The sequence below is a fragment of the Syngnathus scovelli genome, chromosome 9 (assembly GCF_024217435.2).
Source record: "Syngnathus scovelli strain Florida chromosome 9, RoL_Ssco_1.2, whole genome shotgun sequence".
NCBI classification, from domain to species: Eukaryota; Metazoa; Chordata; class Actinopteri; order Syngnathiformes; family Syngnathidae; genus Syngnathus; species Syngnathus scovelli.
This window is the reverse complement of record NC_090855.1, coordinates 12,903,196-12,930,000: the sequence shown is the minus strand read 5'-3', so window position 1 is coordinate 12,930,000 and position 26,805 is coordinate 12,903,196. Positions and strand designations below refer to the sequence as shown.

General features: G+C 46.3%; 4 protein-coding genes across 4 annotated transcripts in view; 2 read left to right on the top strand and 2 right to left on the bottom strand.

Moving 5' to 3' along the window:
* Nucleotides 1-9,842, top strand: part of tmem145 (transmembrane protein 145) — a 29,497-nt gene extending 19,655 nt beyond the window's left edge. Inside the window, exons 5-15 of the mRNA XM_049731599.2 lie at nt 72-176; nt 1,360-1,444; nt 2,031-2,102; nt 3,531-3,599; nt 4,534-4,614; nt 4,738-4,816; nt 4,928-5,021; nt 6,162-6,334; nt 6,719-6,839; nt 6,951-7,139; nt 7,224-9,842. Coding sequence (XP_049587556.1) covers nt 72-176; nt 1,360-1,444; nt 2,031-2,102; nt 3,531-3,599; nt 4,534-4,614; nt 4,738-4,816; nt 4,928-5,021; nt 6,162-6,334; nt 6,719-6,839; nt 6,951-7,139; nt 7,224-7,508 — 1,353 coding nt within the window. The 3' untranslated portion in view covers nt 7,509-9,842. The remainder of the gene's footprint in view (nt 1-71; nt 177-1,359; nt 1,445-2,030; nt 2,103-3,530; nt 3,600-4,533; nt 4,615-4,737; nt 4,817-4,927; nt 5,022-6,161; nt 6,335-6,718; nt 6,840-6,950; nt 7,140-7,223) is intronic.
* On the bottom strand, nt 9,642-11,450 carry mrpl17 (mitochondrial ribosomal protein L17). The gene is made up of 3 exons (XM_049731832.2): nt 11,103-11,450; nt 10,478-10,546; nt 9,642-10,262 (listed from the first exon to the last, which is right to left on the bottom strand). Exons 1-3 carry the CDS (start codon nt 11,274-11,276, stop codon nt 10,014-10,016), a joined length of 492 nt encoding a protein of 163 aa, XP_049587789.1. The 5' UTR covers nt 11,277-11,450; the 3' UTR covers nt 9,642-10,013.
* Nucleotides 11,451-11,491: 41 nt separating this feature from the next.
* Nucleotides 11,492-17,598, top strand: LOC125975792 (trypsin-2). Its single transcript, XM_049731800.1, has 7 exons — nt 11,492-11,610; nt 16,129-16,338; nt 16,410-16,560; nt 16,636-16,886; nt 16,981-17,117; nt 17,294-17,395; nt 17,473-17,598. The coding sequence occupies exons 2-7, from the start codon at nt 16,299-16,301 to the stop codon at nt 17,518-17,520; spliced, it is 729 nt and encodes a 242-aa protein (XP_049587757.1). The 5' UTR covers nt 11,492-11,610; nt 16,129-16,298; the 3' UTR covers nt 17,521-17,598.
* Nucleotides 12,166-14,010, bottom strand: LOC125975234 (trypsin-1-like). Its single transcript, XM_049730518.2, has 6 exons — nt 13,971-14,010; nt 13,802-13,900; nt 13,426-13,671; nt 13,034-13,160; nt 12,819-12,920; nt 12,166-12,484 (listed from the first exon to the last, which is right to left on the bottom strand). Exons 1-6 carry the CDS (start codon nt 14,008-14,010, stop codon nt 12,202-12,204), a joined length of 897 nt encoding a protein of 298 aa, XP_049586475.1. The 3' UTR covers nt 12,166-12,201.
* Nucleotides 17,599-26,805: the final 9,207 nt, after the last annotated feature.

Sequence of the window (26,805 nt, the reverse complement as noted above, 5' to 3'; positions counted from 1 at the left end):
ATCTGATCTGGGTGACGGCAGCATTGACTCTGTGTGTGCGTGTGTGTGTGTGTGTCGGCCCTCTCTGGCAGGTTGAGGGTGACGACGGCGGCGAGGAGGTGCTGAGCTGCGTGGGTGGCCGCAGCTTCCGCTCGGTGAGGGAGAGGTGGTGGTACATCGCGCTCAGCAAATGCGGGGTAAGTGGTGGCCTATATCTTGAAAAAAGCCAGTCCTGGCCCTTTTCTCACACAGCAATCCGCAAACAATTATTTTGGGGCCGGTAAAGTAAAATGGGGGCACACCCGATGACCACGCCGGGGAATGAAAGGCTCCCTTTCCCGAACAGGCGCTGGGTTCACTTCCGTCGTTGGCCCGCTTGTCATTTGGTCGGCGTGTGCGAGTAGCCTCGTTTGTTTTGCTGTAGACGTGATTAGAAGGGATGCTTCCTGCAGAGCAGCGTTTAGTGTCGCGCCAGGCCCACCTAATAGACACGCTGCTTAACGCTCCCGGACGTGCAGATGAAAGATCCGCTCTCGGCCTGGGCGCCAATTGCACACCTTTTTTAAAAAATAGAACTCATATCTCCCCGTCACTCGCAATCTTTCGGCTGTTCGCTTCCAAGCGCCTTCACGCTGTCCCTCGTGAACCCGATCGGCTATGGCATTTTGGCTGTGGTCTTTTGTTTTGCGTTTCGTTCAAGTGGCAGCGCCGAGATGGATGACTGCAGCAAAATGCTTCGAAGGGCTGTTGCTCATCAGTTAACTTTAACGGACAATTCCGCTCAATCAACGACGCCGGCCCACCATCTCTATGTCCATCGAGTGGTCAATGATGACATCATTACAAGGCCAATTCAAACGGCGCTTACGACGCATTTGAGTCGTCAGTCGGCGTTCATGCAGGTCTGTCTGTTGCCATAGTTATGATGAACCGCCTCATCTTGCCACTTCCTGTCGTTCCCCTGGCAGCGATCTTTTGTTTGGCTCTCCGCAGTATGGCTGCCGTGTGGCGTGGCGCAGCTTCAAACGGTTGCCTCGTCTTGTCATTTTGTACATTAAGACTTTAGGTTTCCCACTCATGTCTACTGTCTGCTTGCGAGTCCAAATCCTGTATTAAATGTGACAAGCCTCATTCCAAAAGTTTGAATTTGCAGTTTTTCCTCAAAGAGCCTCAAAAGATGATGTCTTCTCTCATATTGGAGCGCTGTTCCTATCAGTCTTTTACGTTTCCCCTGGCATTCAAAAAGGGGGTGAAAATTGCATTTTAGTGACTGTCTTAAAAAAAAATTAAGTATCACACATGTGCAGTTGAGTAAAGAAACCCCCCTGCTACCAAGCAGCTTATGAAATCTGATGGCACGTTTCTCTGGGCACCCCGCAGGGCGACGGCCTTCAGTTGGAGTACGAGATGAAGCTGACCAATGGCCAGTCTTTCTGGACGCAGCACTTCTCCGCCGATGAGTTCGGTAAGCGCCACGGAAACCACTTGGGGGGGGGAATACAGATAGCAGCCTTGTTTCAACATATCGATGCCTTGTGGAGGCTGCTGATAACCAGCCGCTGATACTGACGGAACCCTCTCGAGGCCGATGTACTGAACGTTTTTTGTGTACTTGTATCTGCCAATATTTTGTTGCGGTTTCACAGTTGTGGTTCAACAAAAATCCCCAAAACAAGTTTTAGCTTCAACTGGATTGATTAAACTCTGTGTTGAACTGACTGACCACAGGTCTTTTATGCAATCTGTCATTATGGATCAAATTATGAGTGAACTTGCTCAAATGTGAATCCTGGTTCAGGTATCGGTCTAAATAAAAAGTGTTATCCAACGTGGCTAGAAAGCAGAAAGAAGCAATTACGGGAGAAACGGTCAAGTTGGCACGGCCAATAAAGCAGAGTGAAGTGGACAAATGTCCTTAATGGATGGATTAACCATGACGGATGAAGTGCGAGAAGGAAGCGGAAGCATTTTTGCCATTCTCCACTCGTGCTCTCGACTGAGTTCGCTTCGCCTGTTTCTCCCTCGTTACCGATTCTATTTCTGGTCCTCAGGAATCCTGGAGACGGACATCACCTTCCTGGTCATCTTCTCCGTGGTCTTCCTGCTGTCCTGCTACTTTGCCTGTAAGTACCTTTTCAAGTCTGCCTTTCCCAGACTTTAAACCGGACATGTTTTCTTGATGGCATGAGAGTAGCTTCTCGTGTTCCTAGCCCTGCTTGGAAGCCTTGAAGGAGATTTGTAGTCATGAAATTTCCACCAAAGTGGCGCTTTTTCTATTTTGTACCAGGTAATGGGGGGAGGGCTTATTTTCATATCAGTTCACTTTAAAATTTCAGTGCCAGCGGCTGCAGAACAACTTCCATTTACACTTCGCAATTGTTAACTAGAGTAGAGTGGAGTGGAGACCTCCATCAAATACAGTTTCTGTCCCATTTTTCATTCTGCTGTGACTCTTAAGGCAAAGAAACTGTAGGAACAAGATAAAATTATATTTATACAAATGACCAAATACTTCTGGGTTGAATTGTTCATCACCGGTTTCTACGCCAATCCTGTAGGTGGCATTCATTCACATTACTAAGCATTTGTGCTTTAAAATGCATTTTAAGAAGATGTGATGGCATAAAAGTGTCCGTTCATCGTCATAGCATCTTTCATTCAGGTCACATTTGGCACGCGGCGTCTCCGTGCTTTTTTCAAATGTCATTTTTCAAGATTCATTCTTCATGTTGCCTTGCAAGCAGCAAGCGAAAGAAGATCCCAAGGTCAAGCGCTGAGCTTCCGTCTCATTTGAGCAAGACAAGACGACCAAATGGAACATTTCACCGTCGCGATCGGCTCCTCAAGGACTTTTAGGTTTTGTTTTTTTACCTCCAGCAGCGACTCCCTGTTGTTATGTGGCTCACGTGACTTCCCCTGCAGCGTTTTTATTCGAATTCCTCAAGTTATTGCAGCTTAGAATAGATGCTAGCGGGAAGAATCCTTGCAGAGCAATTACGGCACTCGACGAACTCTATCTGCGCTGGAGAGAACATTTTGGATGATCCAACACGTCTCATGTTGGCTACATTATGTTGTGCTAAATTTGACCAAACTTCAAACGCATGATGACCCGTCAAAAGATTAGCTTGACATGGCAGCACACTGAGGCAGAAATATGATTGGACAAAAAAAAATCTGCATGTACTGAAAGCAGCACAGCCAAAAAAACCATTATGAAACGAAGACTTCTTACAATTTCGTGCACTCAATGTTCAAATGTACACTGTGACGATCTTGAGGCCAGCAGAGACTCAGAGTGCCCACTGATGCTTGTGTGTGTGTGTGAAAAATGGCCAATTTCCTGGATCGTTTGTTGCGTAAGCGTCCTCTCGGAGAACCCGGCGAGCGCTATTGTTTACGACCTGCCCCTCACCTGTAAATTTCCCCCAGCAGGAGGGCTTCGGCTCGTCAAATATTAATGCCTGCGTAATGCTGGCTCCAATTGCTTCCATTGTGGTTTGGAAGCCACCTGCGTCGCCTCATGCCTTTTTGTGTGTATCTTTCCGCAGACAATCTGAAGGGCAGACAGCTTCTCCACACCACCTACAAAATGTTCATGACAGCCGCAGGTGTGGAGGGTGAGTGTTTGCGTCCCACATGCACACAATAGCACGGCAGGAGGCGCTTCAGGTTGCGGGAAGATGACGACGAGCCAGCCGTACACTCACACTGGCTTGAATCCTCACTTTAGCGCCACCGATCCTATCGGCCCGTATTTACGTCTGAATGGGCGCCATTGAACGCAGCCTGCAGCGCAGCGGCCGACGACACCCCCGCCCTCTCGTCTCGGTTTCACTCCTTATCTCCTTTGCTTCCCACACACTTTTGAAATCACAACCCATGCCTTCTCTGATTCCTTTTACAGAATTGTTGTCCTTTTTCCCTCCAAAATTCATCTCGTTTTTAACATTGTTTTTTCCCCCAGATGGCAAAAGTACTCACTGCTCACAAAAATTTGAGAGGATTGTGCATTCAGTAAAATTTCAGGATGGACACCTTGTTCTCTTTCAAGGAGCCAATTAGTAAATTTGCAACAGCTGTTTAATTCATGTATCAATCGATCAATCTTGCGCTTCAATTTAAAATGAACAACATGTAAATAGTCGACTTCATAAAATTTTGACGGCTTGCACCTTCCACTTTTGTGGCGATGGAGATCAAATTGTATGCAAATGGAAATCAAATTTTGTTACGAGACACGAGACATTAAAACCATGACCAGCAGAGAGAGACAGAACGGGAGGGCTGAAGTCTGATTTTTTTTTTTGCTGAAAGAAAAATACAAAAGGAGGAGGCTGAGGGCAAAAAACAAGTCCCAAAGGGGGTACAGTGTGGGCTCTGGAAATAAACTCGGCTAACAGTTGCACAAAGAGAAGGCAAAACAAAAACTGGAATCCTGGGCAATGCGATGCTTTCTTGCCAAATTATTTCCGTAGCTGACAACATAAACCGATTTTTCTGAAGGAGGGCATGGGTGCTTATGTCTAACCCTAAGCCCCCCCTCCCCCCCAGTGCTCAGCCTGCTGTTCCACTGCGTCTACTGGGGCCTCTACGCTCGGGATGGCGTCGGCAACGGCAGCCTGAAAATACTCGGTGAGTTCCATCAAAAAGCCTTGCGGTAAAAACAATGCGCTCATAATTGTGTGCAAGTGCAGTGGATTGTTTCCTTCTTTCCCTTTTTTTATACTCCGGGGTGTCGTCTTTGTGTCTCGCTAGGAAAATTACTCTTCTCACTCAGTTTCCTGGTGTTCCTGCTCATGCTCATTCTACTGGGCAAAGGTTTCACTGTCACAAGGTGCGGCTGCCATCTTATGTTGTGTTTGCATCTCACCAGTAAAAGCCGACGGGTACTGTTGTGTGCCTAAACTGCTGTTTTGCACATTTTGATGCCACTTTGTCACCTCAGGGCAAGGATCAGCCATAGCGGCTCCATCAAGCTGAGCATCTATATGACCGTCTACACAATCACCTACGTCATCCTCTTCATCTACGAGGCCGAGGTACTCACTCACACACACACACACACACACACACGTAAAAGTCAGATAATGACTGAGGGCTCCTGTTGTGTCATTAAACTGCGGTGACGCCACGTCGCCGCCTTTGGTGCTGCTAAAAGTGTTCTTGTCGGTGCACTTGAAACGGGGTTCCTGGAGGACAAATGAGAAATGTCTGCTTTGGGGCCCAGCTGCTGCTGACGCCGCTCCTTCTATTATTTCTCGCTAATTTAACAGCGTTGAACATTTGGACTCGATGGAGCAAAACCGGTTCTGCCAAATGCAACCACGCGTCTGTTGTTGGGTGTTAGCATTAAGCTAATGGACTTGTGAAAGTGGGGTGATTTGATGAAAGACAGGTGTGAATCTTTTTGTTTTCAACTGTGACTGGAAATGACAAACAGTTCGAAGCAAGCGCATAGTGTCTTTTTTTTTTTCCCATTACCTGCTGCAGTTTGCTGGAACAAAACAATTCTAGCTGCGATGGATTAATGGCATTTCAATGGAGAAAACGGATTTGCTATGAAATAAATTGAGTTTCGACCTTGGTCACGGACCAAAGTCCGACGTGAAGTTAGCAGTGTACTTGCAAAAATAGGCTCATTTTCCTTCAAGTTTCCCAAATGGTCACCTCATGACCTTGCAGTTGCCCGATCTGCCTTCTTTGACATGCACCCTCATTAGTTATGCATCTCCACATCTCCTGTGTCAAGATTCCGCTCACTGCCATGTTCGGAATCTGATAAATTAATAACACCCCAATGCCGTGCGTGCAGCTATATATAAAAGCGTGCGCTGCACTCCAGGGAGCTCCCGCCAAAAACTGGGTTACGTTCCAAATTCTGGCAGCTCGGGACTCGGCTCGGGTTCCGATCCTCGGAGACGAGCCACGGGGGCATGTGCATTATGTAGCGGCGGGTAACCTGGTCACGGCGGGCTCGCGCCATACCGTGAAATGCGATATATGACAGAGACAAATGTGGGAGGACATGCAAGAGGAACACGTCAATGTCACAGCCAAAAATGGCCATTGTTGAAGAGGTTTAACATGAGGTTGACAGCGCCGTGGCATGAGGGGAGTATGAATTGAGCACCAATTTTAAAGATCACACAAAGCAACGTTAAGCTTTTGTTTGTTTTCAGTTCTTTGATCCCGGCGAGGTTCTGTACGCCTACGACAGCCCGGCGGGCTATGGGCTGATGGGCCTGCAGCTTTTGGCCTATGTGTGGTTCTGCTACGCCGTGCTGGTGTCACTCAAGCACTACCCCGAAAAGCAGCCCTTCTATGTGCCCTTCTTCACAACCTACACTCTATGGTGAGTCCTCCTCCCAGCAGGGAAGATCCTCCATCAGCAGCGAGAACGTTTTCTTTGAATTATTTATGCACTCTGCGAGAAATATACTTGAATCGTCAAAGGGAATTGATTTCAAGTCTCTTCAACTGTTCTGTATGTGGCTCTTTGGGAAAGAATCAAATTGGAAACGATATCTGCTGTGAAAAAAACAAAAACAAACAAGCAGCAAGACCATCTTTGAAAGTTTGCCCGACTGAACATTTTTAATTTTCTCTTATTTTATGCTTTGGCTTGTGACTCTTGGTAGCCCACTCTTTAGAAAACAAACTTCATTTCATTTCAAAGTTTGATTTAGCCCACCTATGAGTCAAATTGCATTTAGATTTTTTGGGGGTTTTGTTTTAGGTTCTTTGCTGTTCCGGTGATGGCTCTCATCGCCAACTTCGGCATCCCCCGTTGGGCTCGGGAGAAGATCGTCAACGGCATCCAGCTGGGCATCCACCTCTATGCCCACATCGTCTTCCTGGTTTCGACTTGTTTCATCTTATTCCCAAAATGCCTTTGGACAGACAAAGGCGTTTTCACAGCAATTTAATGAGACATAACCAACCCGCTGCTTTTTTTCTTACCTTGCCAGGTGATAACGCGCCCGTCGGCCGCCAACAAGAACTTCCCGTACCACGTGCGCACCTCTCAGATCGGGATCCTGCTGTCCAGTCCCAAAGGAGGAGAGGGCGGCGAGAGCTTCCCGCACCACGCCTACGGCAACGGCTCTTTCCTGGGAGACTCGCAGCCCAACTTCACCGAGCTCTTCTCCATCCACTCGGTGAGTCTTGTCAAATTCTGATGTTGTTGATGACATCGTGAAAAATCTGCTTCTCTCGAACGCATAACCATTGTTGACCCTCAGGATCCTGTCAAGACGGTGGAGGAAACGGTGCCGCGGAAAGTCCCAGACGTGCCGAAGAACAGCGATCACAAGATAATAACCACCTCGGCCGCCGTCGACGACCTGCCGTCCATTTTACCGCCACTCCCACCTCCCATCCGGCCGCGGACGGCCGCCGTTGCCGCACGCTCGCCCCCACCCCCCATGCGACTCCCGTCCTTCACAGAGTACTTCAGCATGCAAGGTGGCGTCGTGGGAGGAGGTGGCGTCGCAGGAGGAGGCGGCGGCTTCGGATCAAAGGCGTGAAAACGGGAAGACAGAGTGAGTACAAAACCGAGACATTACGGAAGGAGCACACAAAAGCGCTCGTTAGAAGAAAAGCAATAAATATTTGACCAATAGAAGGAACTCTGAGCACCACGCGGGAAAAAAAACTGAGAAAAGACCCAAATCGTGTATTTGGTTTTTTTTGTTTTGTTTTACATAATTGTAAATAGCTTGACAGCAGAGCTACCACTCTCATTTTGATTTTCTACCTTAGTTGTATTTAAGTTCCAAAGTTCATGCCATCACATTTCACTTCTTTTCGTAAAGAAGCGCTACTATTTTCAATGTTTTTTATGTTTCTACGGCACACATTTGGATTATAAAAAATGCTATTTATTTTTATTATGAGTCTTGTTTATTTCTGTAGTGGCAGCATTACTTTTGAGAGGATTTGGGGAGGCGGAGGGGAGATCTCAAAAGTTTCAAGGCACCATTTTTTATTGTTCTTCGGCTTCATCACAGCTGGTTATTCCGGTTGAGTGAAATGCTGTAAATGTTTAGTCTCTTCTGGTATTTTGGGGGGACAAAAACACGCATGTTTGTGTCGTATTCCCTTCTATAAATCCGTTCTCTATATTCAGTATTAGCTTATGGTATGTATTAAACATTTAGCTTTTGTATTAATACACACAATAGGCTTCGGTGTTCTAATAATCTGTCATGTTTTTCATCGTAAAATTACAATTTTGGCATTTTACAGGTCTTTATCCAAATGGTCAAAAGATCAAGGTTCATACCCAGCCGAATAACCGTCTTGCTAAATCGCTTAAACAACTTGTCGTTTTTACACCCGTGTCCCCTAATTGCTTACGGAAAGATAGGCAAGATAATTCCCGCCTGAAATCAACATGAATGTTTTATTGTGCTTACATTGTCTCGATTCCGTGGATAGCTGCGGTTGCTAATGCTAGCAAGTATCCCGTAGCGTTGCGTCCAAGTCGGTGAGGTCCAATTAAATTCTGGACTCAAATTAAGTTAAAAAGACAAATAAGAAACTGTTTGTGTGCAGCCTTGACAGTGTTGTTTTAAGTCTTTTTCGGAATGTATTTAGCATGATATGGCTAACTCTGCGGAAGGACTAGCTTCACAAACACAACCCTTTTGCACCCAAGTGTTCAAACTGTGTCAGCGTTTGAATTTCTGGTTCAACGTCAAACTACTACTACTACTACTACTACTACTACTACTACTCCGACGATGTGTAGAAAAGCAACAAGTGTACATTTTGTGTGTCCTGCATGGAGCACTTTAATGTTGCTGGTCTTGTTTATTTGTAATGTTGTCACCTTGCTACTTTGTTGTTGCCACTGCGAGACACATGCTTAAGTGTGCACATGTAAATATCACCCTAGTGTGGTGGCGATTGTACCACCAGTTTGTTAAAACAAATTAGGATAAGAGAAAGAAGTCGTGGGCAGTGTGAGAAAATGGCATCGGTGTTGATACATTAACAATAGTTTTCGTTATTGTCGAGCTCCATGTACAATTTTTGAGTATTTAATTCAATGTGTGCCATTTGAAACCTTTTGTGATCAAAAGAAATACAAAAAATCAATAGTGAGCCCCCATTTAGCCCGCTAGATACGTTCATGATAGGTTAAAACAGGCCCTCCAATACAATAACACTTGAAAATATTCCTTTGCGCCTCTTCTCATGTAGTGATAAACGGTATCGTATAACATCGCTTTGAGGAAATGTAACGACTCAGTGGAGCCAGTATGCTTGCTTCAACTGTTTTGAAATGTTAACTGTGAAACGGACCCACAAAATAAGAGAATTAAACATTGTATATTTAAATACGAAAATGTTCAACCAAACCATGTTGTTTTGTTTTAACAACACAAACGGACAGTGTGTTTTTAAACCGATGGCACACAATTATAAATTTGTTCTTGTTTAGATTTCAAGTGGGATACAAACGATGAACAGCGATTGCTGTGTTGTCTCCCGCACCCCTGGCTTAAGATTTCAGTACAAAGCAATACTGGAATGACTTGTATCGTGCGTATATGTGATGATTCGTCTTATGTATGTTATGTCTCTTTTTGTTCCGTCGCCATAATTGGACACCCGATCGCTGCTTTGCGGACACAAATGCACACACACAGGTGGAGTGTTGAACTGGACCAGATGATGATTTATGTACGCATGACAAAGAAAAGCACAGCTTTTTTTTTTTTTTAAAGCTTCTCCGGGTAAGAGCACATAGTACTGAAGGAAGTACTGTTCAAATGCATTTTTAAGGTGTCAAATATGCTGTAGATTATGATACAGTTTTGGCCAAAATAATAATTAAAACATGTTTTACTACAGGTCTCGTGTGCTTTATTTACTGCTGCCTTCAAGGGACAGAAAAAAAAGCCAATGCAATATTGCAATTGCCTTTTTTTCTAACGTTTTTATCCCCTCCAAATACAAATAGGGTACAAAATATTTTTTTTATATTTATTAGAATAAAGCAAACAATACAAAGAACAACCTTTTTAAATGTGTTCAGAGTTGGCCTTGTCCTCGCGGTAGCCTGCCAGCAGCTGGTTGATTAGAGTGAGCGGGTTTTGTTTTCTGACCGGGTAGAGCGGCGGGAAAGGGTTGCCTTTGTACTCCAGCACGGCCATCTTGGCTCGGTCCAGGTTCTGCCGGTTGGGAATGCGGGCCATACGCGTATAGCTGTCTGAATGCCGTTCGAAGCGCGGGGCCAGCACCTTGAACAGTTTTGGGACCAGGTCCTTTTCCTGCCATGGTCAGTGTCAAAAAAACGATACAGTAGAACTTTGAGTTTCATTTGTTCTGTGACCAAGTTTGGAAATCAATTTAACATAAATTAAAATAACAGAACGACATCAATTATGTGATTTAAAAAAATAAATTTTCCTGGCGAATAAACCGGAATCAATAAAATCAATGAAGTTCGACTTCAGAAGATAAAGTTCCAGCTGTGTACTCATACCGTCAACCAAAATGTTGCCATCTTCATCGCCTTCTCGTCTGTGTCACCTTTCTTTGCGTAATCGATCAGCTACGACAAAAAAAACACACACAAACATCTACTGGCAATCATTATAATGTTTAGTTGATATTTTATACATCTTGATTAACTTTTTTGGGGGGGGGGGCGGGGGGACATTCTATTCAATAGTGCATAATTTTGTTTTTAGATTTTGTTTACACTTGCATTGACGTTTAAAGTTAAAGTCCCAATGATCATCGTCACACACAAATCTGGGTGTGGTGAAATTTGTCCTCTGCATCTAACCCATCCCCATGTGATTTTGATCCATCCCCTGGGGGAGAGGGGAGCAGTGAGCAGCAGCGGTGCCGCGCTCGGGAATCATTTGGTGAAATATTGATCTTTTTCCTTAGATGTAAACTCAATTGCAAAATTGTTTTTCATCTTTAAATTATCTCATCTAAAATCCTTATGGACGTAGTAATGTATACAAATAATACAACCAATAATACAATTAATAATCAATTTATAGCGTCCAGATTTTAAGATTTAAGTTAAGATTTTGGACAGTCGAAGAAAAGTAAAAAGTAACGCAGCTGCCCCATTAGCTGCAGGAGCCAGATACCTTCTCGGCGTAGAAGCGGACTTCATCCGCCCGGGCAGCGACGGTTTCGATGCGCTCATGTCTCACCAGTCCGGTCAGAATGTTCCGCAGCATGTCCAAGCGGGACTTGGGTCCCAGCCCCATTTTGCGGGCCACTCGGCCGTGGGAGATCAACGACTGCAGCGTCAGACGCATCCTGGTCGTTCGCTTTTGCCCACCACAGACTACACTGGAATATGTACACAGAAAATAAGTTTTTTTCTAAGGAAAGCTTTAGATCATCCTTAAACTCAAATCGTACGACAGTGAAGTTAACTTGCACGCTGGGGTCAGGAAACAGGGAAAAGGGTGCGGAAGTTTACATGACGTTGAGAGGTGCGTTGGTCTAAGCTGTCCGTGTTGAGAAATGAAGTATGCATCAACGGTTCCGCTTACGAAACTAAACAAAGCTTGCTGTAACAACCAACTTCCACGAGCAAAACGCCTAAAGTACTGCACACATGATATTTCATAATCAACACGTCTGCTGGTGAGTATGATGGAATTTATTTATGCTGTTTGACAGTTGCGTTTTTGTACAATGTCGAAGGTTTGTATGATTGTGACGTGATGGTGCTTTTATTAAGAGGTGGATTTAGTTGGTTAAGTCCCTAGGGATGTCCACGAACCAAATGTACTGCCCCCACTGTTTTTTTTTTTAATTTTTTTTTTTAGATTCATTAACAATGGCTTGATTAAAACTGAACACTCCTCAGTCATCGCTTTTGAAATGTGCTGATTGCCCAGTGTTTTCAAATTAATGTCTGAGTTCATTATCTCTCTGTGCCCTGTATTTCAGTGTTGTTTTGCATTGTCCGAGAGTTTAAGATGAACAAGATTGAATTTCAACACCCTTTTGGCTTGGTTCCAATTGGAGCGTTTCTATGAGGATTTTTATTGACTGCCAACTATTAAGTCTTTCCCCTGGTCCTGCAGACCAATAAAACTCCTGGCATGGTGCTGATGGGAAAACTTCGCAATACTCATTTAAAAGTGATACTTTATTGCGATAGAGCAGTTCAGTTTGACCACAAAATAAGTTCTATTTAGTTGTAAGCAGCTTTGTGACTTTGACGTGGTCTTATGAACTGAGGATCAATATTAGTTTTTGTGAGCATTTAAGGCTGTTTTCAGTGATGGAGTGCAGCTGAGATATGATGCAACCAATTGTATGGAACTCAATGTTGGAACCTTTATTTAGCACAATGGAAAGTTGCTGCACATCTGGGGTAAAATCGTGTGACATTGTGGGCGGTAAAAAGCTGTTGCAGTTGAGGTAGCTGGCAGAGGAAGAGGCAATCGTCACAGGAAGGGGCTTAATAACTCGACATGGTGCTCTCCAGCCACTCGTTGAAAAGGCAGATCTGTGTGGATGGACACGTTTGTTACTTTGCTCACAAAGGGGCCGTTTGACTTGTAAGTCCCGTCAGTGGGTCATCGGATATACAAAAAATGAAAACTCAGGAAGGCCTGAGTTGGGTTTTGAATCCAGAAACTGTCAGGCTTCCCACTTAGGAACATCTTGATAACACTTGCTACCCAATGTTGGTTTTTGTCTGGAAGGTTTTATTTGTCTGGGCCTACCAAAAGCTGTTCCCACAAATTTGGACACATAACTATGCAAATTAGCTGAATCCATGTTTCTACCACTCCAAACCTTAATGGATCAATACGATTCAATGACTTTATCCCGTGTACCTTGGCATAGACTCCCGGGTGGTCCTTCTCGGCACAGCCGAAACCCCAAGACATAACACCCTGAAGCTCGCCGTTGCACACCACGGGGCCCCAGGAGTCACCCTGGCGGCACAAAGTTCGTGTTTAAGGATTCAAATGGTTAACGCTCCACCTTTGACATCAATTCCTGAAGGGTTGAAGACAAATTTTGAGAAGTTCTTTTTGGCACTCGGTACCTGGCATGAGTCCTTCGGTATTCGGCGCAGAACATGGCATCGATGATCATGCCAGGATAGGAGTTGTTACAGTCTTTGTCTGACAGGATAGGGATGTCCAGGCACTGCAGCTTGTTCCTGTCGGCGGCTGGAACATAGGCCACAATGTAGAATGGTTAACCTAAGCTTGGATTAAAGATGTTCCGACGGATCTCATGTTCTGACGGATCACACAAAACTTTGCTAGGCATGAACCAAAGAAGGCCATGAGTATGGATCAGCGCTCATCCACTACCCATCTAGTGTTACATTCAGCCATTAAAGATGCATCTAGTTCTGAAGTTCTAAAGATCAAAGATGCCCACTCAAGAGGAGAGGAATTTGATCTTAAAATCTTTGACTGTGGGACTCACTGGAGCTCATGGTGTTGCCCCATCCGGAGACTTTGGACATGGTGCCGGCGGGGGCGCAGCTGCTGGGCAGGGCCGCGGGCTTCACATACTGGTTGAGCGTGGCGGGTCTGCTTAGCTTAATCAGCATGATGTCATTGTCGATGTCGTAGGAGCTGTAGCGGGGGTGGCGGATGACGCGAGAGGAACCATTGAACTGTTCCCTCGTTGACCTTGATGTGGTGCTTGCCCAGACGCACCTACACGCGGCTGGAGAGAATTCAGGGTTTGAAAAGGCGGCTTATGGGATTGAGGTACCTTGATCGGTTGGGGGCGGGGGGTACGTACGACTTGTAGCAGTGAGCGGCAGACACAACCCAGTTCTCGTTGACCAGGGTGCCTCCACAGAAGTGGTAGCTGGAGTTCAGAGACACCTGATGGGGCTGCGAGTGGGGCGTGCGCTCGTAGCCTCCGACGGTTTTGTCGTCTCCGGTGGCAACTGCAAACGGAGCCGCGAACCCATTAACCGAGCGACTGTCGAGTGAGGCGATGAGGGAAGGTTTACTCACAGGTGGCTCCGACGAGCAGAACAAAGACCAGGCACCTCATGGTTGCCAAGGGATCCTGTGGATGAGGACTTAAGCCTGGTGTCTCCTTTATATTGGAAGGTGCTTCCTGCCTCTCTTTTAGGCACACCCCCAAAGGTTGTGCTGGAACTGTGAAAAGGGTCAAGTCAGAAAATGCTGACTGAGTGACGGTGAAATGTCCGTCATCAAGGCAAGCCCAGCAGAACTGAAGAGTATTTTTATTGCGTAACTAAACACTCACCAATAATAACCTTTTTTTGTTGGGACAACTTTATATTTGTGGGGTTCGGTAAGGATTTGTGATGTATGTATGTGTCTAAATTTAGCTGGTTGTAATATTTGTTTTTTGAGTCGCTGACCTTGACATTGTGCTGTGGAAGGCTTCTGCAGATGGACTGTTCACAAGCTTAAATGTTGATTGAAGTCTTTAGATATGGCAGCTCAAAAACATTCGGCCACATATCAGTGCAAAATCAACTTTGTTTGACTTTTTTTATATGATAGCCATGTTCTGTTCCAATAGCGCACAGGTGTCAAAGTCAAGGCCCGCCACGTTATCTTAGGTGGCCCACGAAGACAAATTATGTATCAAATTCATGTCAATTCCAAAATTTCAAATTGTTTTCACTTTTAAAAAATAGAGCTATTGTTAAAAAAATTTTATTACCATTCATTATTTTAAATAATTAAGATTTTTAAATATTTGATTTCATTTTTTCATCTCGAAATATTTGAACAGTTTTTATTAGTCTCTGTTTTGAAAACTAGTTATTCATCAGTTTGTTGTGTAGCCTACCTATACTACATATACATTATGAGACGTTCATACATTTATATGGGTTGACAATTTTAATGGCGCTTTGAAGCAAACTATGACGCGGCCCGCGACAAAAATAAGTTTGACACCCCTGCAATAGCGCTTAGCTGCAAGCGTGCATAATGTTGTGTTAGCCCCTCTCGGGTAAGCAGAATTTCTTTGAGGTAAAAAATTTCCATCAGATAAAGTCCTAAAATCAGACACTTCATTTAATCAGAGACAAATGAAAAAAAAAAAACACAGAAAAGTAGCCGGGGTCTGGGGGCCGCATGCCCCACTTGTGGGGCCGAAACTTTTCTGAAATTTAGAAAATATTTTTAAACTCCTGATGTACTTTCCAAAATTCAAGAGGACCTAAGTGCGCAGGGAGCTTAATTTTGTTCGATCGCTCAAATGTAGCACGTCGCCGACCGCGCAATTGCACCGCGCTGATCACATTATTGTGACAGAGCCGTCGCTGAAATTTTATAAAATGTTTTTAAAGTCCTGATGTACTTTCCAAAATTGAAGTGGACCTCATTGCGCAGAGATCTCAATTTAGTCCTATCACGCCACCGGAGCGCACCGGGCGCTCACTGTCGCATTGTTTTATGAGCGTCTTTGTGTTCCCAGTTGTAAGATGACGCTGCTCTCGAGCCATGCTCATCTGAAGCAGTTCCTGATCCCGTTCGACTTGTCTATTTCCCTGGCACGATCCTCGTCTTTTTTCTCTAAAACCTTCGCCATGCTGGCTAAAACTTTTGCTAATTAAGCAAAGCACGAAACTAGTGCCAAAATGCTGCCGGAAAAAAGCGGCTGTTGTCGCAATACTACTGCCAGTCCCCCCACCCCACCCCCAATATTCATATTTTCATTTCATATTTAAATTTTATTCAAACAAATGGTATGCCTCTCCCCAACCAACATCTCCAACAATGTGCTCGATTAGATGAAAGATAAATCATTCTGCAGTTTGGCCAGCTGTTCATTTGAGTTGTTTTTCCAATGAAGAAAGACCTGTTTGTATTTCATGATTGTCAAGCGCTCTTGAAGATCCTGGGAAACGTCCACATGATGCGATAGATTATCAACAAGCCGTTATGTCATCGCAAGCGCCAGCGCAAAACTTTGAACAAGAAAATTGCTTGTGTTTGTCAGCACTAAATCTGAATGTAAAAGGATAAAAATGAAAATGTAATGTGACTCAAAAGTTGTCAGTTGGGTAATGTCAAGTACTTTGGTCTGACTGCTTTGTCTCTTTGTATTTCGAGACTAATATTAGAAGACCGCTGTCATTCATTCCCATAAAACCAAAATCTTTGCTTTTGAATTTGATCTCGACAGAAAGTGATGCCTGGACAAAAACTGATACAAACACCCCAATGTACTCGGAAGGTGATTGGCTCTCTGCTGACCAATGGGGATGAACCGCAAAGGAGGGCAGCACTCCCGCCGGTGATTATAAAGCCAGTCTTCAGGTATGCTCCTTTCATCAACAAGATCACTCAGCAACCATGAGGTGCTTTGTCTTTGTTCTGCTCATCGGAGCCGCCTGTGAGTAAACCTTCCCTCCATCGCCTCACTAGACATTCGCTCGGTTAATGGGTTTGCGGCTCCATTTGCAGTTGCCACCGAAGACGACAAGATCGTCGGTGGCTATGAGTGCACACCCCACTCGCAGCCCCATCAGGTGTCTCTGAACTCCGGCTACCACTTCTGCGGAGGCTCCCTGGTCAACGAGAACTGGGTCGTGTCCGCCGCTCACTGCTACAAGTCGTACGTTAACACCTCCAACCGATCAAGGTGCCTCAATCCCAGGAGCCGTCTTTTCAAACCCTGAATCCTTTCCAGCCGCGTTGAGGTGCGTCTGGGCGAGCACCATATCAGGATCAACGAGGGAACCGAGCAGTTCATCGGTTCCTCCCGCGTTATCCGCCACCCCCGCTACAGCTCCTACAACATCAACAATGACATCATGCTGATCAAGCTGAGCAAACCCGCCACGCTCAACCAGTACGTGAAGCCCGTGGCCCTGCCCAGCAGCTGCGCCCCCGCCGGCACCATGTGCAAAGTCTCCGGATGGGGCAACACCATGAGCTCCAGTGAGTCACACGGGCGACCGGTCGCTTTCGACAACAAGATTGCATTTCCCCGTTAGCGTGTCGTCTGGGTTTCCTCTCACTCGATCTTCCGCAGCCGCCGACAAGAACAAGCTGCAGTGCTTGGACCTCCCCATCTTGTCCGACAGTGACTGCAAGAACTCCTACCCCGGCATGATCACAAACGCCATGTTCTGCGCCGGATACCTAGAGGGAGGCAAGGACTCTTGCCAGGTATTAAAAATCAATTGATGAGGGCTTTAAGCCACATTCTCACCTTTCTTCACCACGTAAAGGTGCGCAACAATAAAATCCTGATCCATCTCGTCTTTCAAAAGCGGGTTGTGTAGTATTATGTGTTTCATAGTGGATCAAAATGCGTACCAAGGCTGTGAACTTTGTGCTGCCAGGGTGACTCAGGTGGCCCCGTGGTGTGCAATGGCGAGCTGCAGGGCGTCGTGTCCTGGGGCTATGGATGTGCCGAGAAGGACCACCCCGGTGTCTACGCTAAGGTACTCTTCCAACTTGCCCGACCGTAATGGCCTAAAAGTCGGTCCGGCTGATTTGATCGTCATGTTCTCATTCTCAGGTCTGCATCTTCAACGAATGGCTGGAAACCACCATGGCCAATTACTAAGTGATCTGAGTGGATCAGTCAAGTGTTTCATCTTTGGCGCTGTACGAAAAAGGAGAAATAAAGCATTCTTTAAAAATACACAGCAAAACTCGCTTCTCTTGAATGGTCACCCATTTTAAGATCATATTTGTGATTTTCTTTTGTCATTTATCAGATCCTTGTGAGGAGAAACTTAATGTTGCTTGTTACGTCACAATTCTGTTAAATTCCGAGCGGCTTGCTCACACATAGAGGTTAGGAGTTAGAAGTTAGGCAGCTAACAAAATACTTGTTTTTTTGATTTTGTCCCTTTATGGTTGTGCAGGGACTCCAGAATCTCAACTAGCAATTCCCATGTTAATTTTCCATTTGTTCTTTTCAGAAAGCAGGGAAATACAACAGGGCCTTTGCCTGAAAAAAATATAAATCACAAAAGCACATTCAAGAAGTACACTGATCCTTGAAATTGGATTGAGTGATGCTATTAGTATTTGAACAAATTGCACCAGGGCAGGCCGTACCAGGGAGACTACTCTGCTCTCTAAAATTATCTGATTTAAATCTCATTTCCCCCAAATTAGCAATGCACTTTAAATCACAAAACAAAAAGTCACTATAAAACAGCCAATTGTTTTCCCTTTCCTGACACATGGCTTCTTCTTCTCTAGCAATCCTTTTCTTTGTGGTTTCACTTTTTCCATCCATCTATCCATTTTTGAAACTGCTTGTCCCCACAGAGGTCGTGGGCGTGCTGGAGCCTATCTCAGCAGTTATCGGGCTGTAGGCGGGGGACACAGCTAATCACAGGGCACACAGACGAACAACTATCCGCATTCACACATACCTAGGGGCTGTAGAAACTGAATGTCCTCTCGGGTTATATCGCTTAGGTCGAAGCTTTAATAACTTTCATGAACAGTTACAGGTAGTATATAATATTGACTCCTCACTTAGCCTGTACAGCAACAACTCTAACTCTCACTGTTCAACACGATCTGACTTCCTCAGTCTCTGAAAGGGGTAGCGTCTAATTATCACAACACCTCATCTCTCCTTTTCTTTTAAATGAAATGTCCCTCCTTAGTTTTAGCTTTACTTACCCTGACAGAATGTGCATTAATAGAAAATATTAAATAAAATTGTGATTCTGTACTGTATTATTAATTCAAAATCAGATATACAAACATTTTAGCAAATAACTGGGATTAATATCTCTGAGCAGTACTGAACACACATTACTCTTGTATCAATAAACATAACGGTGATGAGATTCGGTGGTGGGAATTTGTCAGTGTCTCATCACTCTTCATAACCTTTTGCTGAAGTTGCGATATTTCAGTGATAAGTCTTTGAGGAGGTCGTCTGTTTACCCTCACAGGGCGTCTCCTCCTGGCTTCAGGGTTAACGTGTTCAGGATCACCTGCTTGTCGTTTAACACTGTCGTCATTACAGTTATCACCGTCTGCTGTTGTGAATGGGACTTTCGGTTTGCGTTTCAGGAGTTTGAAGTGTGATCTGTGTCTTGTGAGTTTGTGTTCATGTCTCTGTGCAGTGACCATTGTTCCTTTCACTGTGATGACTTTGTAGGGGTTAGGGTTGAATGGTGTCACAAGTTTTCCTGTTTTCCTCTGTTGTATTAAGACAACATCACCCTCCTTGAGTTCAGAGTGTGATGCGTTCCTCCTTTTGTCTGCATAATTTTTCATTTTGTCTTTCTTCAATCCATCTGTCCGAGATCGTCATCACTGGGAGGATGAGAGATGGATGGTAGTTTTATATTTATGGGGCGACCATAGAACCCTTCAGCCGGAGGCTGGTCGGTTAGGGTTAGGGTTAGTCGGTGCTGTGATGAGGTGTTGCACTGTAGTTCCTGAGGAACTTGTATAGCTCTTGTTTCCACGGCTTGCCTTCCAGCGTAGCTGTGTGTATCGCTTTGGTCAGAGTCCTGTCGAATCTTTCAACTGCAGCGTTGGCCTGTGGCCAGTAGGTGGTAATCTTTCTGTGGTGGAACCCAAGGTATTTAGCAAAGTCTGAAAAGTCCTTGCTTGAGAATGGGGGCCCATTATCGCTTTTCACCATGTTTGGAATGCCCACAGTTGAAAAGATTTTGTCCATGACAGGGATGAGTTTGCATCCTGATGTGGACGGCATAATCTCTACAAAGGGAAATCTTGAATATTCATCTATGATGACTAACAGGTCATTCTGAAGGAAAGGGGCCACAGAAGTCCACTGCAACATTTTCCCAAGGTCCCTGTGGGAGTTCAGACATTTGCAGTGGTCGATGCTCAGTCTTGGGTGTGGATGATTGACAAGGAAGGCAGCGGGATATCAGTTCCTCGGTATGTTTGTCTATCGTCGGAAACCAGACTTTCTCTCGGAGTAGCTGCTTAGTTTTGACAATGCCTTGATGTCCTTCATGAGCAACTGCAAGTGCTCTGGATTGCAGGGTCACAGGCATGACGAGCCTGGTGCCCGTAAGAACGAGACTGTCTCCATCCACAGTTGTAAGTTCTTCCCTAATGTTGTAAAATGTTCTCAGAGTTGACTGATCAAATTGTGTGGCGTTGTCATGTAGGCTGTCCCAGTTACTTGAGTGAATAATTTTGACAACATGTTGTAACAGTGGATCACCCAGAGTCTCTCTTTTCACTTCTTCGAGTGTCATTGCTTTGGGTACTGCATGTGTTGCAATGAAGGAGACATGCATTTCAATGTCCACGTCATCTGTGATACTGGGCGTGTGAAGTGTTTGTGGATGGCGAGACATGTAGTCTGCCGGGTTTGATTTTCCAGGTTTGTGAACAACCTTAAAGTCTGAGGGCCCACCTTTCTATCCGTGCGGGAGGCTTGGACTTTGGGTTGTTGAAGATGAGCTCCAGCGGTTTGTGGTCCGTGATCATAATGAATTCAATTCCAAACGATAGCCAGCGCCTCTCGTTCGGTCTGGGAATATTGCTGTCCCACTGGGGTCAGGGCCCTACTTGCATAGGCTACGATGTATGTTTTGTTTTCCACCTTGTCAGTCTGTGCCAGGATTGCACCGAGACCAACTGGACTTGCGTCCACAATGACCTTTGTTTTTCTCTCGGGGTGAAAGTAGCTCATGACCGGATTGCTGATCAGCCTGTCTTTTAGTTGATTAAGGGCCTCTGTATGTTCCGTTTTCCATGACCACTGAGTGTCCTTCTTTGTGAGCTCGCGCAGCGGTTGGGTAATTGAGGAGAAGTCCGGGATGAAACGAGCGCTTTATTAGCCATCCCCAGTAGGCTGCGGATCTCACTCGGATGCTGTGGGACTGGCATGTGCGTGATGGGTTGTATTTTCTTTGGGTCAGGTGAGATACCGTCTTTTGAGAAGATGTAGCCATAGAATTCCAGAGACGTTTTGTGGAACTCACATTTGTCTCTATTTGTGACTGTTTTCATGGAGTCTTTTCAAGACTTCTTCCAGGGAGCGGTCATGCTCTGCAGGGGTGGTTCTAAAAATGATGATATCATCACTGAAATTTCTGACTTCCTGTATTCTGTGGAGCACATTTTGGATTGTGTGTTGGAAGACCTCTGCTGCTGAAGAGATTCCAAAAATTAGGCGTGTGTACTGTCTCAGTCGAATATGTGTTGAGACTGTAGTGATGTATCTGGACTCAGGTGCTTGTTCAAGTTGGTGCTATCCTGCATTGAGGTCCAGCTTCGAGAACATGATGGCGCCGTTGAGATCGTGCAAGTCATCCACCGTAGGTGGATGACTTGCATCTTTATTAGGCAGGTCCAGCTTCGAGAACATGATGGCGCCGTTGAGATCGTGCAAGTCATCCACCATGCATCTTTATTCTTCCATCCAGGAGATTAGCTGAGGCTCCCGAATCAACAAGAACATCAATGCATTCACCAGCTATCATGACTGACCTCACTGGTGGTTTTCTTCCTTCTGCGTCTTTTGTGACAAAGAGGTTGTTGGATTTTGTCCACAATTTGGGGAGCGCGTTATCTGCGCCTCACGGCAAAAGCCATTGCCAATCACCTGTTATCCAATTTACTCACTGCGTGCTCGTTTGATTTCTTCAGATTTAGGAAAATGCTAAGACACTGAAGCAGAAATTAGACTTACACAGGTCGGTTGAGTTCAATCACAATTCTTGTTCAGAAAGCTCTGTTTTCAGGAAAGTACAATACAGCGCTGGGCCCTTCAAGAGCAGAAAGTCTCCATTCAGAAAAGGCAATGTTCAAGGTTCTTTGATCAGCTTATGTTAAGTTGCACATTGTGGGCCTAGATTGATGGCTGATGAGTCTTTGGGGTGGGGCAAGTTCGCCATGGGAGGGGGTGCTGGTTATGGGCGATTCGGTGTGTGTGGGGGCTGTTGTCTTCCATCCCGTATTTCGGCCTTGGCGATCATCTTTGGCTGAGTCCTTGGCTGGCTCCCTCTAACACCTGCTGGTTTGATCTCCACGTGACCTTCCTGTGAACATTCTTTTAATTTGGTCATTTTGTACGAAATTATGTTAGCTTTTGGCTATGACATCATTAATCTATTGCTGTTCCCTGACTATGTAAAATGTGTTCTTTTGATACTTTATCCATCCATCTATCCATCTTCTTCCGCTTATCCGGGGTCGGGTCGCGGGGGCAGCAGCTTTAGGAGGGACTCCCAGACTTCCCTCTCCCCAGCCACTTCATCCAGCTCATCCCGGGGGATCCCAAGGCGTTCCCAGGCCAGCTGAGAGACATAGTCTCTCCAGCGCGTCCTGAGTCATCCCTGGGGTCTCCTACCGGTGGGACATGCCCGGAACACCTCCCCAGGGAGGCGTCCAGGAGGCATCCTGATGAGATGCCCGAGCCACCTCATCTGGCTTCTCTCAACGTGGAGGAGTAGCGACTCTACTCCGAGTCTCTCCCGGATGATCGAGCTTCTCACCCTATCTCTAAGGGAGAGCCCGGACATCCTGCGGAGAAAACTTATTTCGGCCGCTTGTATCCGGGATCTCGTTCTTTCGGTCACGACCCATAGCTCGTGACCATAGGTGAGGGTAGGAGCGTAAATCGACCGGTAAATTGAGAGCTTTGCCTTTTGGCTCAGCTCTCTCTTCACCACAACGAACCGGTACAGGGTCCGCATTACTGCCGACGCTGCACCGATCCGCCTGTCGATCTCGCGCTCCATCCTCCCCTCACTCGTGAACAAGACTCCAAGATACTTGAACTCCTCCACTTGGGGCAGGATCTCATCCCCGATCCGGAGAGGGCATTCCACCCTTTTCCGATCGAGGACCATGGACTCGGATTTGGAGGTGCTGACCCTCATCCCGACCGCTTCACACTCGGCTGCGAACCGTTCCAGCGAGAGCTGGAGATCACGGCCTGAAGAAGCCAACAGCACCACGTCATCTGCAAAAAGCAGAGACGCGATGCTGAGGTCCCCAAACCGGACCCCCTAAACGCCTCGGCTGCACCTAGAAATTCTGTCCATAAAAATTATGAACAGAATCGGTGACAAAGGGCAGCCTTGGCGGAGTCCAACCCTCGCTGGGAACGAATCCGACATACTGCCGGAAATGCGGACCAGACTCTGGCATCGGTGATACAGGGACCGAACCGCCCTTATCAGTTGGCTCGGCACCCCGTACTCCCGAAGCACCCTCCACAGAACCTCCCGAGGGACACGGTCGAACGCCTTCTCCAAGTCCACAAAACACATGTGGACTGGTTGGGCGAACTCCCATGCACCCTCGAGGATCCTGCCGAGGGTGTAGAGCTGGTCCACTGTTCCACAGCCAGGACGAAAGCCACACTGCTCCTCCTGAATCCGAGGTTCGACCTCCCGACGGACCCTCCTCTCCAGCACCCCTGAATAGACCTTACCGGGGAGGCTGAGGAGTGTGATTCCCCTGTAATTGGAACACACCCTCCGGTCCCCCTTCTTAAAGAGGGGAACCACCACCCCAGTCTGCCAATCCAGAGGCAATGTCCCCAATGTCCACGCAGAAGAGGCGTGTCAGCCATGACAGCCCCACAACATCCAGAGCCTTTAAGAACTCCGGGCGGATCTCATCCACCCCCAGGGCCTTGCCACCTCAGTGACTTCGACCCCAGAGATTGGAGAATCCGCCTCACAGTCTCCAGGCCCTGCTTCCTCAATGGAAGGCGTGTAGGTGGAATTGAGGAGGTCTTCGAAGTATTCTCCCCACCGACTCATGACGTCCCGAGTCGAAGTCAGCAGCACGCCATCCCCACTGTAAACAGTGTTGACGTTGCACTGCTTCCCCCTCCTGAGACGCCGGATGGTGGACCAGAATTTCCTCGAAGCCGTCCGGAAGTCATTCTCCATGGCCTCACCAAACTCCTCCCACGCCCGGGTTTTTGACTCAGCAACCGCCGAAGCCGCGTTCCGCTTGGCCATCCGGTACCTGTCAGCTGCCTCCGGAGTCCCGCAGGCCAAAACGGCCCGATAGGACTCCTTCTTCAGCTTGACGGCATCCCTTACCGCCGGTGTCCACCAGCGGGTTCGGGGATTGCCGCCATGAAAGGCACCAACAACCTTACGGCCACAGCGTCGGTCGGCCGCCTCAACAATGGAGGCGCGAAACATGGTCCACTCAGACTCAATGTCCCCCGCCTCCCCCGGGACGTGGGAAAAGCTCTGCCGGAGGTGGGAGTTGAAGCTCTTCCTGACAGGAGATTCTGCCAGACGTTCCCAGCAGACCCTCACAGAGCATTTGGGTCTGCCAGGTCGGACCGGCATCTTCCCCCACCATCGGAGCCAACCCACCACCAGGTGGTGATCAGTTGACAGCTCTGCCCCTCTCTTCACCCGAGTGTCCAAAACATGCGGCCGCAAATCCGATGACACGACTACAAAGTCGATCCTCGAACTGCGGCCTAGGGTGTCCTGGTGCCAAGTGCACACATGGACACCCTGATGTTTGAACATGGTGTTCATTATTGAAAGTCCGTGTCGAGCACAGAAGTCCAATAATAGAACACCGCTCGGGTTCAGATCGGGGGGGCCGTTCCTCCCAATCACGCCCTTCCAGGTCTCACTGTCATTGCCCACGTGAGCATTGAAGTCACCCAGTAGAACGATGGAGTCCCCAGAAGGAGCGCTCTTCAGCACTTCCTCAGGGACTCCAATAAGGGTGGGTACTCTGAGCTGCCGTTTGGTGCATAGACACAAACAACAGTCAGGACCCGTCCCCCCACCCGAAGGCGGAGGGAGGCTACCCTCTCGTTCACCGGGGTGAACCTCAATGTGCAGGCGCCCAGCCGGGGGCAATAAGTATACCCACACCTGCTCGACGCCTCTCACCGTGGGCAACTCCAGAGTGGAAGAGAGTCCAGCCCCTCTCGAGAGGGCTTGTACCGGAACCCAAACTGTGCGTGGAGGCTAGTCCGACTATATCTAGTCGGAATTTTTCTGCCTCGCACACCAGCTCGGGCTCCTTTCCAGCCAGAGAGGTGACATTCCATGTCCCAAGAGCCAGTTTCTGCAGCCGGGGATCAGACCGCCAAGGTCCCTGCCTTTGGCCGGCGCCCAGCTCACACTGCACCCGACCCCTTTGATACTTTATGTCTTTGCTTATTCTTAGTTTAATCATGCTTCCAACCGTATCTTTTCTTTGTTAGGCAAAATATTTCCCTCTGTGCAGAGCGTTCAGGAGTAATCAAAAACTGGCGTCTAGCATTAGTCAAAACATAAGATACAATCAAGTACTGAACGGTCATTACACAGTTCCTTAAGGGTCATTAAGCTATTTAGGCAATATATCAAAAGTCATTTGTTATTTCAAAGTGCTCAGAAATATATATCAGATCATAAAGTTATAAAAACCTTTCTCATCACCACTTATCAAAAATGTCTAGTTATGTCTTCTTTATTGATTTGGTGTGTAGGTATAATTATATGCTTAAAATGTTTTCTTTTATTGATTTAATATGTGAATATACTTGTCTGCTTATGTACTTTATTCAATGAGGTTTGAGCACATCTGTTTTTGTAGCTAGGCAGGACTTTTTGTATTTTGACCCCATTCCTTCAAGGTATTTGTCATCCGTGCTCGAGTCATCAGCAGCTAGATGACTGATGGGAATGGTGTCAGCATCGTTAGTAACAATAGTTTTAATTTGTCTGTGCCTGTTAGGCCATGACATCTTTTGTGTGCTCCGTGTTGGTTTTATTTTCTGTCCATGTTGATGGTGTTTTACCTTTCTGCCAGTGTCGGAGAGACAGCAACGGGCGTAGTGGTTGAATTTTCCACATGTCCGACACTACACCTTTCGCTGGACATGCTGCCTGACCACCCTGATGAGGAAATGCACCTCCACAATTCCTACATTTCATCTCTGGCGGATTTCTCTGGTCCACGTTTGCCATATTGTGTCCAAATCGGTATTCGAACAGAAATTTCAAGATTTTTTGCTTCGGATGTCGGACGAAATTCGGTTGTCGAACCTCGAGATGAGCCGAGAGGACTCGCATGCCAACTGACTCCGTTTGTTTTTACATTCTCATTACTCTGAGGATTGCATCAACTCTAATCATGCCTCCAAAGGAAACAAGTGGGAGCAGTAAAGCCATCCTAAAACACAAAGACGCTCTTAAAGCAATGCGACAGTGAGCGACGGCGCGCTGCGGTTGCGCGATCGGACCAAATTAAGCTCCCTGCGCACTGAGGTCCACTTAAATTTTGGAAAGTACATCAGGACTTTAAAAATATTTTCTAAATTTTAGCAACCGCTCTGTCACAATAATGCGACCAGTGCAGTGCAGTTGCGCGGTCGGCGGCGCGCTACGGTTGCGCGTTCGGCGGTGCGCTGCAGTTGCGCGATCGAACCAAATCAAGCTCCCTGTGCACTGAGGTCCACTTAAATTTTGGAAAGTACATCAGGACTTTAAAAATATTTTCTAAATTTCAGTAACGACTCTGTCACAACAATGCGACCAGCACGGGCAGTTGCATGGTCAGCAACGCGCTACAGTTGCGTGTTCAGCGGTGCGCTGTAGTTGCGCGATCGGACAAAACTGCGCAAATGAAAAATGCTTAAAGAAAGGCGTTTCTTTTTTTTTTTTTTTTTTTTTTGCTTGGAATGGATTAAAATATTTTCCATTATTTGTAATGGGAAAACATGATTTGGAATTCGAACGATTCACTTCTCGAACCTTCTGGAACGGATTGTGGTTGAAAACCAAGGCTCCACTGTAGTTTCAAAAATCATCGACTCGATGAAGACTTGTTCTGAAACACAGCAACACACAATTTTGGATTATGTTATATTATAAAATATTATATCAAATATTGAATAATATTTTAT